The 12,083-nt window shown below is 39.5% G+C and overlaps 1 protein-coding gene across 1 annotated transcript; it reads right to left on the bottom strand.

The window, feature by feature from the left end:
- Positions 1-3,589: 3,589 nt before the first annotated feature.
- Positions 3,590-12,039, bottom strand: ddx4 (DEAD (Asp-Glu-Ala-Asp) box polypeptide 4). The gene is made up of 24 exons (XM_026363573.1): positions 12,012-12,039; positions 10,449-10,581; positions 9,714-9,744; positions 9,577-9,625; positions 9,334-9,381; positions 9,195-9,245; positions 7,875-7,895; positions 7,727-7,786; positions 7,232-7,264; positions 7,093-7,119; positions 6,912-6,971; positions 6,759-6,794; positions 6,649-6,684; positions 6,500-6,544; positions 6,273-6,415; positions 5,945-6,097; positions 5,718-5,872; positions 5,474-5,603; positions 5,218-5,384; positions 4,997-5,142; positions 4,751-4,850; positions 4,413-4,683; positions 4,191-4,298; positions 3,590-4,102 (listed from the first exon to the last, which is right to left on the bottom strand). Exons 3-24 carry the CDS (start codon positions 9,732-9,734, stop codon positions 4,025-4,027), a joined length of 1,938 nt encoding a protein of 645 aa, XP_026219358.1. The 5' UTR covers positions 9,735-9,744; positions 10,449-10,581; positions 12,012-12,039; the 3' UTR covers positions 3,590-4,024.
- Positions 12,040-12,083: the final 44 nt, after the last annotated feature.

Below are 12,083 nucleotides of genomic sequence, written 5' to 3'. Positions count from 1 at the left end.
AGTAGACTCTCAGTAGACTCTCAGTAGAGTCTCAGTAGACTCTCAGTAGACTCTCAGTTAACTCTCAGTGACTCTTCAGGCTTCTACTTTGACGTTTGAAGCGTTTCCTCCTCCGGATGAAGTTTGAAACTTGTATCTACCAATCAAAACGCTCCGCCGACATGACGCGTAGTGACGTGTGGGGACCTGCCCGGAAGTATTTGTTCCACCGAACTTGGCGTTAAACAGCTGTAGTAATGAGTCAGCTGGGTTTATGTGGGCTCCGCGGTGTTTATTTAGTTTCCGCAGTGTTACGGATAATGATTTGCAACTTGGACTTATTTACTTCTTTTGAATTGTTTGCGTTTCTAATTACGGCCCCTAACAACCGTTGCTATGGACACGACGCCGACCAGCTCAGAGACGCTTCGTTTTTCTTTATACATGAAACAGAAATTAACAAATTGTCGAGTTTATTTTCATGTGTGTAGTTTATTTTAGATTTGGAATCAAATTAAGTGAGATGAGTTGACTTATCAGAACTTTGAGCACTGAGATACAATACTGGTCCTTGACAAACAGTCCTGGATGTTTTCAATTCAATTCAATTTAGTTTTATTTCCGCCAATTTACAACAGAAGTTATCTCAAGGCACTTTACAGTGTAAGGTTTAAGACCTTACAGAAAATATTTATACAAAAAATTATAGAGAAAACCCAACAATCCCATTTGAGCAAGCTTTAGGCAACAGTGGAGAAGAAAAACTCCCTTTAGAGGAAGAAACCTCCAGCAGAACCAGGCTCATAGTGGGCGGCCATCTGCCTCGACCGGTTGGGGTGAGTGGACAGAGAAGAGAGAAAAGAACAGCAGGCAATAAAGACAACAACAAGCAGCAAGAACATTGGGCAGATGAACTGGATTCTGGAGATGTACAGCTCCAGGCCGAGGATACCTGCAGAAAAGTACAGAGAGGAGGAAACACAACTAAAAGAGAGAGAAGACACAAAGTTAATGACATTCAATGGTGGCATTTGCATTGATACAGGAGAAAGGAGAGAGGAGAGGAGCTCAGTTTATCAGTAGAGGTCCCCCAGCAGAATAACCTATATCAGCATAACTAAGAGATGGTTCAGAGTCACCTGATCCATCTCTAACTATAAGCTTTATAAAAAAGCTAAGTTTTAAGTCTAGTCTTAAATGTAGAGACGGTGTCTGCCTCCTGAACTGGGAGCTGGTTCCACAGGAGAGGGGCTTGGTAGCTAAAGGCTCTGCCTCCCATTCTACATTTGGAAACTCTAGGAACCACAAGTAAACCTGCAGTCTGAGAACGCAGAGTTCTACTTGGAAAATATGGAACTATGAGGTCTTTAAGATAAGATGGAGCCTGATTATTAAGGGATTTATAAGTAGGGAGAAGAATTTTATATTCAATTCTGGATTTTACAGGGAGTCAATGGAGAGAAGCTAACATTGAAGAAATATGATCTCTCTTGCTAATTCCAGTCAGAACTCTGGCTGCAGCATTTTGGATTAACTGGAGGCTTTTTAATGAGTTATTGGGACATCCTATTAATAATGAATTACAATAGTCCAGTCTGGAAGTAACAAATGCATGGACTAGTTTTTCAGCATCACTTTGGGACAGGATGCTCCTAATTTTAACAATGTTTCTGAGGTGAAAAAAGGCAGTTCTAGAGATTTCTTTTATGTATGAAGTGAAGGAGATATCCTGATCAAAGATAACTCCGAGGTTTCTTACAGTATTACTTGAAGCCAATACTAAGTCATCAAGGGTGAGAACGTGATAAGACATAGTGTCTCTGAGATTTTTAGGCCCAAACAGTATAAACTCTGTCTTGTCTGGATTTAGAAGAAGGAAATTGGAGGACATCCAGGCCTTTATGTCTTTTAAGCATGCTTGAAGTTTGACTAATTGATTAGTTTCTCCTGGTTTCATAGATAGGTATAGCTGGGTATCATCTGCATAACAATGGAAATTTATAGAGTATTTCCTAATAATATTGCCTAAGGGGGACATATATAAAGTGAAAAGAATCGGTCCAAGCACAGATCCCTGTGGAACTCCATATCTAACTTTGCTGTGTTACAGTCTGTGTAATGAAATGTTGTGATCTATAGTGTCGAATGCAGAATACAATTGCTTAGAAACTACCTTTTTCAAGAATTTTAGAGATAAAGGGCAGATTGGATATTGGTCTATAATTCGCTAAGACCCCTGACTCCAGAGTGGGCTTTTTGAGTAGGGGCTTGACTACAGCAACCTTAAAAGCCTGTGGTACGTAGCCTATTTGTAAACATAGATTGATCTGATCTAAAATGGACGTGCTGATCAAAGGTAAGACATCCTTGAGGAGTCTAGTCTGGATGGGGTCTAAGAGACATGTTGATGGTTTAGAGGAATTAATTACTGAAATTAATTCAGAATGATCTACGGGGAGAAAGCAGTCTAAGTACGAGCATGGTCTTGCAGATAAATCTAGAGTTATTGTAGCATCCTCCCCGCATGCTGTATGCGGGGAGGATATGATCAATTTTTCAATGGTTATGATTTTTTTTGTAAAGAAATTCATAAAATCATTGCTGCTGAGAGTTGACAGAATACTAGGCTCAACAGAGCTATGACTCTTTGTCAGCCTGGCTACAGTGCTGAAAAGAAACCTGGGGTTGTTCTTATTTGCCTCCTATTAATGAGGAGTAATATGAGGTTCTAGCTTTACGGAGGGCTTTTTTATACATTATTAAACTATCTTTCCAGGCTAGGCAATATTCATCTAAATTGGTGGAACGCCACCTCCTTTCCAACTTACGTGATTTCTGCTTTAAGCTACGGATTTGTGAATTGTACCATGGAACTAACTTCCTCTGACTCACTAGCTTCTTTTCAGAGGAGCAAGTGTCAAGTATTGTTCCGAGTGAAGCAGCAGTCCTATTAACAAGATAGTCCACTTGTGCTGGAGTAACATTGAAATAACTGCCTTCCTCTGTGTTGGTACATGGCTCTGATGTAAAAGATGGAATCAGTTCCTTAAATTTGTCAACAGCATTTTCACATAAACATCTACTGTAGTGAATCTTATCTGTAGGTTTAGTGAAGTCTGGTACTGTAAATTCAAATGTAATTAAGAAATGGTCAGATAAAAGAGGGTTTTGGGGAAAAACTATTAACTGATCAACTTCCACACCGTATGTCAGAATAAGATCAAGGGTGTGATTAAAACGGTGAGTGGGTTTATTTACATTTTGGATAAAACCAATGGTGTCTAACAGTGAATTAAATGCAGTGTTGAGGCAGTTATCATCAACATCTACATGGATATTAAAGTCACCCACTATAATGACTTTATCTGCACTAAGAACTAAATCAGATAGAAACTGAGAATTCAGTTAAAAACTCAGTAAGGGACAGGAGGACAGTACACAATAACAAACAGGACTGGTTTTTGATTTTTCCAGTTAGCATCAAATCATTCACTAACAGGGATTTAGACGAGAGAGATCTGATATTTAAAAGTCCACATTTGATTGTTGTCTTGTTATTTTGTTCTGAGAGGAGTCGTCTCTCCGTCTTCTTTCCGTCTCTGCTCTACACACCTATTACCTGGCTCAGGTGTGTTCAGCTGATCAGAAAGTACTAATATTGGCTGCTCCTGGACTAGTGAATAACTTTCAGACAGAATAAATCCAGTCTTGGCTTTGAACATATGTATTTATTGTTTGTTTTTTTCCCCTCAGAAAACAAAATCAAGTTGGAATGTGGAAAGTCATTCTTAGGTTCTGACTATCAGACACATTCTCCTTATTAACTACATTAAATACAGGTGATGATCAAAGAATAAAACAAACTTTCCAAAATATACTGGTCACTGAGGACCTGTCTTTCTCACTGAACATCTCACTGGACATTTTAAACGTTGTTTAGCTGGAGACTACAGATATTTCCTTCAAACAAAAACACTGATAAAACTACAACCAGCTGAACACCCGGACAGAAAACAACTCTTTGTGGGATGCTGCTCCAACAGTCCTACTCCCATTCTTCATCATCAGCTGCAGCCTGAGCAGCTGGCTGGCTCATCAACATGTTGACTTCAAAAGATCCTCCCTGTGGACACAGTATGAGGAGGACACACTGAGGACAGGCAGTCACACTGACATCACTACCATTAAAATAGAGAAGCTGGTGCTGCTACCTTTCTGGTGTCTGTGGAGGCAAAGTTCTTCCTGGCTGGGTTGAATCCTGCGGTGCTGGGGGTGCTGAATGCAGACTCCTCTAACCATGATGGCACTTCCTGCTGGGCCTGTCGGGTCCAAACATTAACAACAGAGGGATAATGACTCACCCAGTATACAGTATAAATACTCCAATTACAGCTTATTTATAAAATAAAAGGCTCAGTGTTGATGCTGCTCACCTTAGACAGGATTGTGACCAGGGAGCGAGCCAACTGTCCATCTGCTTCTGGGTCATAGAAAGACACCGCCCTCCCAGTGTTCCCACAGCGGCCAGTTCTCCCAATGCGGTGGACATATTCATCAATGTTGTTTGGGAGGTCAAAGTTCACCACGTGCTGTACATCTGGAATATCCAGACCGCGGGCTGCTACAGACGTCGCGACCAGAACCGGACATCTGCCAGAGCGGAAGTCTGCCAGAGCTTGCTCTCGCTCCCGCTGCTCACGGTCACTGCAACACACATCACAGTCTGCATTACAACAACACACATACAGACATTGGTGTAAACATCACTTACCCATGAATGCTGGTTGTTGGAATCTTCTCCTGACACAAGAAAGTAGCAATAAAATCAGCTTGTCTCTTGGTCTCCACAAACACCATGGTGCGCTCCATTCCTGCAACAAACACCAATCATTTACACTCTGTTCAGATGAGGATCACAAGGCTTAGGCTAACAAGTTCTTCTATATAAAAGTCCTTCAACAGCTGGTGTTTAAATATTGGGAAGAGAAAAAAAAAAAAAAAAAAAAAAAACATTTACCGGTGGTTCTCAGAAGGTCAAGGAGCTGCTCCCTCTTGGAGAATTTGGTCACTTGGAGAAATGTCTGCTCCACGTCACTGCAGGCTCCGCCCACCACACCCACAGCCAAGAACAAATAGTCTGTCTTTAGGAAGTCAGCTGCCATCCTGTAAATACACACATTAATATACTGTATATAACACACATTTACAGTAAAGACTGTGGCTGATCAGTGAGCAGACCTCTGGATATCTTCAGGGTAGGTGGCACTGAACATCAGAGTCTGACGGTTCTCTTTGGAGGGCATTCCGGGGGATCCCACCAAGCGTCGCATGTCAGGCTCAAAACCCATGTCCAACATCCTGTCAGCCTCATCCAGCACCAGGTACCTCAGCTTACTCAATCCAACCTACAGCACATGGTTACAACTGTGAGCCTTCAACTTAAGCGTTTCTAACTCTGATGTTTTTACAGGACTCAAACTGGTGGATCATTTACCTTTCCTCTTCCAATCATATCCAACAGCCTCCCCGGTGTTCCACAAAGCATGTTGCAGCCTCTTGAGATTTCTCTGATTTGGTGTCCAGTGCTGACTCCACCATAAACAACTACAGGACGCACACACGTCCTGCAACAGAAAAATGACACCGAAGTTAAAAACCAGGAAATACCAGTCTACATTTGTGAAGTGTAACATCTGCGTGGGCCATTTTGGGGTTTAACAATTTATGTGTCAACCTACCCAAATGCAAACTTTCTGGCCTCCAGGTAAATCTGGTTGATGAGCTCCCTGGTTGGGGCCACGATGACGGCTTCAGGCTCCTGCAGCTCACTGAAGCGACTGGCTGCCACACCGTCTGCCATCAGCCGCTGCAAAATGGGGAGCAGGAACGCCGCCTGGAGGAAGTTCAAACGTTTAAACTCTGTCCAAACACAAACTTGAAAGCAGTCTCTTCTTTCTCATCTCACCGTTTTGCCAGATCCAGTCTGGGCACAGGCCATGAGATCTCTGCCTGCAGAGATGATTGGAATGCCATGCTTCTGCACAGGGGTGGGCTTTATGTAACCTGATTTGCTGATGTTTTTTCTCAGGGATTCGCATAACATTGCCTCATCAAAGGTCTAAGCACAAAAGATAAAATCTTCAATGGACAGTTTGTGTTTGTTGCCACATAGTGAAATACTCACCTGTAAAGTTTGTCAAACTTATAAAACTTTTTTTTCAGCTGTATACAGTTAAACAGATTTTTCATTACAAACACAAAGGCAGGCGAATCAGACACTCAGCACTTCTTACTGCGATAGCCTGTGGTGGGTTGGTTCCGCTGACGTCCACCATTATGTCATCATATTTGTCAAAGTTGATGCCCGTCTCGTAGTGGGCAAAAATTGAGTCTTCATCTTCAGGGAGGGTTGGAGGAATATATGTGACCTTTGGTCCTGTGAGTCACAGCACAAATACCTTGTGTGGTACAGCAGTAGGAGAAGCTGGATCATTCTGCAGGACTCAACTGTTTAACTTACTGTCACCATCTTCCGCACCGTTTTTTTCCTGATCTTTATGTTGCCCTGCATCACACAAACACACGTCAAAAAATCCAAACTGAAGCTAAAATCATATATTAAATTGAAAAGAAAAAAACAAAGAAACAAAAAAAAAAACAAACATAAACCTTGAGCAAAGACCTCTTCGTCTTTTCCACGGTAGCCTGCAGAGACACAAAACAAAGTATTTATCATAAAATTCTGACTCCTCCAGAAAGTTTACTGACAGATCAGTTACCTCCTCCAAAGCCTCCTCTGCCACCCTGGTCACCACCTACATCACATTAAGACAAGATTAATTAAGAACAATACAATCTTTCTGTAGTTTGGAAAACCCAACATATTCAAGCTAAAGGCGGTTCTGCTTTAGTGAAATGAATGAATCCAGTACCTTGTCTGAAACCACCTCCTCCTCCGCTGCCTCTTCCTCCTCGGCTTCCTCCTCTAAACCCTGATCACATCACACAGTATTGAAACGCAGTCGCATAGAGCAGATATTTGCACAAAATTACAAATTCAGTTTTAAAAACAGTCTAACTACAACCATGACAACCTGTTTTTGCAGGACTTACCATTTTTACAGGTTCCACTGTCATCTCCTGTAAAATCAAATCAGTTCATATAAAGTAAGATAAACGGCTTTAGGTCGGGAGCTGGGTGATGACAGCTGTTAAATTAACAAACAGATGAAAACATTACCACTGAACTCACTTTGATCTTTTCGGACAAATCCTCTGCCATACCCTGATCAAAGGAAATAAATATCAGAAACAATCCAGAAATTCAATTTTATGAAAACTGCACCCAATTCCAAAGTTGTTTTGCTGATTGGTAAAAATTTCTGTTCAGAATTCAAAACAATTATTTCAAAACAATTATTCCTAGAAGCTTCCACTTGTCTTCAGTCTACCATTGTGCCATGAGTTTTTAAACTTTTTATGTATGTTTGAATACTTCTTACTATGAAACTGAGCGAGTGTTAAAACCTTATGTATCTGTCATCTGACAAGATGACATCCTGCCAGAAGAAAACTACATGCTTTTTAAACTCACGGGAAACTACTGTTTGATCTTCAAATCAGATTTTTAGAGAATACATTTTGAAACATTTACTATTAAAACTTTTTTCCCCACAGTATTTTACATTTTGCTTTGCTTACATTTTGATAATCTGAACTTGAACCATCTGTATGGATCGTCTCTTACCTCGGCCTCTATCTCTGAAAGCATCTTTATCTCCTGCTGCACTGTTCCAGTTGTTTCCATCTAGAAAGAACAAACGGGAAGGTCAGAGGTACAAGGACTGACTAGGATACCTTTTGACACCAGTTAATCAAATACAGCCAGTACTCACCATCGGCAGTCTCCTCACCACCTACAAACAAAAACCAAAAACACTTCAGTTACCTCCTTCTACAATACCAAGAGAAATCTGAGTTCCTATTCTCTTAGTTTAAACTGCTACTCAGTTATGTAATCTTAAATCAACACTACATCACCTGGACATTAATGAAAAATGTACAGCCAAATCTGAGGATAATTAGCCTAGACCCAGTATGCTGTCAACCCAAACAGAAAAAGGACACAAATGCTGGCAGCAGCATGATGATATATTAGACTATAACTCCAATTACTAGTGATGATAAGCACGAATCAGACCGCTCAACACAGTATTAACCTTTTAAAGCAGAAGAATCGCAGCTTGTTTCGATGCCTCAGTTAACCCCGCTAAAAATCCCATGACCATCCTTTGTGAACCCTCATTACATCTGTCTTTTAAGGAGAGGTCATGCTGATTTGAAACAACTGGTGTACTTCTCATCCTGCTCATTCACAGTAGTGGAGTATTTTAAAGTGGTCTGATTTCATTATACAGCCTTTATAGATCAAAGCAACAGCATCATATATACCCCTTTTATTCTGCCTAATTGTTTCATGTTAGTCTCAGATTTATTTCACCCTTTGAAATGCAAGAGCAGGTATTTGGCCAGCAGATGGAGCCATTTCTAACCGGGTCAAATGCCTTAAACCAACTATTTAAAACCATTTCTTCACTATGATTAAGTGGTTCAGAAATCTTTGGTTTCTCCACCAATATCAATTACCAAGAAGCCACAGAAACAACAAAACAAACTTACTGACTTCAGAACAAATTTAAAGTCAAAGTAATTTATAAGGGTCTAAAGAAGTGGATGTAAATAACTTAAAAGTTCTATTTCTGTTTCATGCACAAAACAGAAAACATTACAACATTGAATGGGCATATTCAAATAGTGAGAAAGTAAGAAAAAAAAACAACAACTGTAATTTAATACACTATTGTTTGATTTTCTTCAGATATTCCCTCCCTTCATAAACCAACTTAAAACAGGCTCAACAGCACACATGCTGAGTTCATTGCGATCCACCTGGGCACATTAACACAAAGACCTGACACTCAGGTGCCCATCTCAGTTTCTAAGTACCAATGAAGAGGGATAGTGTAGAACCAATTCATTGGATGCAGCAGTAAATGCTTAGTAGTTAAAGCATAGAGCAACACATTTATGTTGCCCTACTGCTTCTGACAATTTATTTCTAAATCTAGTGTCTTACCGCACATAGCTGAGAAGTGAAACCAAGCATTTGATGTTAGTCAAATTACAAAATAAAACAATTTAGGATGAATGTGCACCTGAAGAAAATGAGCTTTTGAATCCTCCTCGTCTGCCTCTGCCACCGCGACCTGGAAAGACAAAAACAAAAACCTTTATTTTTTTAAATGTTAGCAGTTAGGGGTAGACATCATCACTGCTCAACCTTTCTACACTTACCTCTTCCAAATTCCCCACAGTCTGTGTTCCAAGGTTTTCCTTGTGTGCCTTAAAACAAAGTATAACATAAAAACATAATTATACAATTCCAACTGCACCCTTTATTGTTAGAAGAGGTGACATCACCGGATGCTGAGCAATAAGGGAATTAATCAAAGTGTTAAAAGTGGATGTAAAAGCATTAATAGAGGTTTAAATGAAGCAGCAAGAGCATGGATAACTTACATACAGGGTGGGACTTACTTTCATTTGCACTGTAGCCGGTTAGTGTTACAGTACAAGTAGTAGGTTCCTGTAGATGTAATGTAAATTAGATGTTGACTTACTGCCACATAAATGGCAAACAACCCGTTATTATTGCTGTTTTGTGACTAGCTTACCTTTTCTTCCCAATCATCCATTTTGATTGACCTGGAAAATTGTAAAGACAGATGTTAACAGACGGATCAACTGCTTTAGACTAGTATCATTACCACGTTTGATGAGACCGGCCAATGTTGCATGTGGACTTAATATTAACACACAGTGCACAGTTGTGTTTCCTCCTCTTTCTATTTTCTACTTTATTTCTTTTAAAGGGTTTTGAAGCAGCGCTGCCACGTGACTTACAGTCCACCTACAGTTGGCGGCCTCGTGCTTGTTCCAAGCTCAATCGTTAAGCTAGCATTAGCTAAAAATCATAAATTAATCTGTGGTCATACTGGAATCAGTATTAAATCGATATTATTGGTACCCAGTTGTTGGTCATTACTAAAACTACCCATAAAACACCTACTTCATCTAGCTAAATTAACTTTAACCACTTCCACTGTAGCTAACACCGCGCTAATGTCGACAAACATTAGCCGGACTTGTCAAGGCTACTTCGGAAAATAAAACTAAATTACTCTACTGTCACACAAACACACATATAGTTACTTTAAAAACTACTGGCTCGTAAAATAGTAGACCCTCGATTTGAACTTGACGCCAGCTTAAAATCAGCTAACTCGGCGTTAATAGCAAAGCAAAGTAACTTTCGTAATAAAATATTGGTTGTGTTGTCATGAAATGGTTAACAAGCCGAAGTCTACACTAAACAACAGCATTATCTATTAATTTATGTATAACCATACTTTATCAGGTGCTTTTTGCCAGGCAGCAGTCAGCGGTCGTCGTCGCTCAGCTCCAGGTGAAGACTGGACGCGGACGGTGCACCTGGTGGTGATAGTTGGGTTGCCAGTTGCGCTGTTTTCCCTCCCAGCTACACTGTCGAAGAAATACGAATAAATAACTATGTGTGGTCAGAACTTTATTAATATGTTTCTGCATATGTCCTTGCAAACACTATACATATTTGTATAAGTTTGTTTTTTTGTTTGGCGGCCTTCTTCTTTCAGTAATATATATAACAATAAGAAAGGTTTGTTGGTTTACTGCCCTCCTCTTCAATGTCTCCTTCATTTTCAAAAATAATTTAATAGGTTTGCTTTAATTGCTTTAATTACGTTGCACTTTCTTTTTTTTTATTTTATTTTTTTACTTTACGTGTTACAGTTAGAGATTCAAGTTTCATATAATTAATAATGATCCTTTAGGTGCCTGCTGAAAGCACAGCTAACAGTATATTGAAATTCTGCCCTTTTTAGTAAGTGGTTGTAAACAAAGTGCATTCAGATAATCTGATGTTGATTTCTGCAGCATCACACTGTCAAAACCTTAACTCTTAAAGTTATTATAACCCTTGAAACTAGACTAGATTATGGAACAGGCCTTGAACTGTCAGGGTCCTTACTCAGACTAAGGCCATGACTCTGCTCAGGTTTTTGAAGGGACAAGGCTCCAATGCAAAATCTGATGTTTCTGAGACTTCAGGGTGTTTATTTCCACTTTAGCTCATATTATATATTTGTTACTTAAACCCACATACCTGTGATGTATGTTAAGGATGAATTGGAGTTACAAGAGTCAAATGCATGCTGAAAATAAACTGGCCCTGCCACTAATATGTATCATCGTTTTGACTAACTACTGGAGAATCGTAAACGTGTTCCACCTCTCATCTAAAAGGCTTCTTCATTTTTTTATTATTATGTACAGTATATGATCCTTAAACCTTTCCACCAAAGCAATCCTGCACTGGGATCAATAACATCTGATGCTAGGAGTTCACTCTCCAATACTGGTTACATACATTACATTTACTCAAGTACTTCACCTACGACAGTTCTGATGTATTTCTACTTGAATATTTCTATTTTCTGCTACTTTGACTTCAGTATATTCCAGGGGCAAATATCATACTCTACTCCACTAGATTTTTTTCTTATAATTACAGTTACTTTACAATACAAAATAGGTATGTAAATATGGTATAAATACAGTATCAGAAGCATAATTTCATTTTAATTAATACATTTTAATTACAGTATTCAAAACACATCATCAAAACATCGTGGGGTGGGCTGTAGTTAGTTCCACTTGCACAGCATTATGATCAACAATTAGCCTATAATATAATAATAAAATCGTATTTTGATGTGAATTGACGCACTCTGCATAGTTAATGCTTTAACTTTTGGTTATTAACGTTTTGTTTTTTTTAGCAAATACTTTTGTGATTTATTTAAGGGGCACATTAAAAGCAGAAGTTTGACTTGTAACAGAGTCTTTCTACACTGTGGTGATAATATATTTACTTTATACTTAATCACCAGCACAGTCACGGACGTGACTCGGACCACACGACGAGTCCGGCTCCTTCTGATCCG

This window comes from Anabas testudineus, chromosome 2 (assembly GCF_900324465.2).
Source record: "Anabas testudineus chromosome 2, fAnaTes1.2, whole genome shotgun sequence".
In the NCBI taxonomy this organism is placed as follows: domain Eukaryota; kingdom Metazoa; phylum Chordata; class Actinopteri; order Anabantiformes; family Anabantidae; genus Anabas; species Anabas testudineus.
This window is presented reverse-complemented; position numbering and strand designations above follow the sequence as displayed.

Coding starts and splice junctions, on each gene's coding strand:
- ddx4 (XM_026363573.1), bottom strand. CDS start 9,734: ATGGATGATTGGGAAGAAAAG. Junction 6,416..6,499: donor CGGTGCGGAAGATGGTGACA/GTAAGTTAAACA, acceptor TGTGACTCACAG/GACCAAAGGTCACATATATT. Junction 4,103..4,190: donor CCTCCACAGACACCAGAAAG/GTAGCAGCACCA, acceptor CTGTGTCCACAG/GGAGGATCTTTTGAAGTCAA.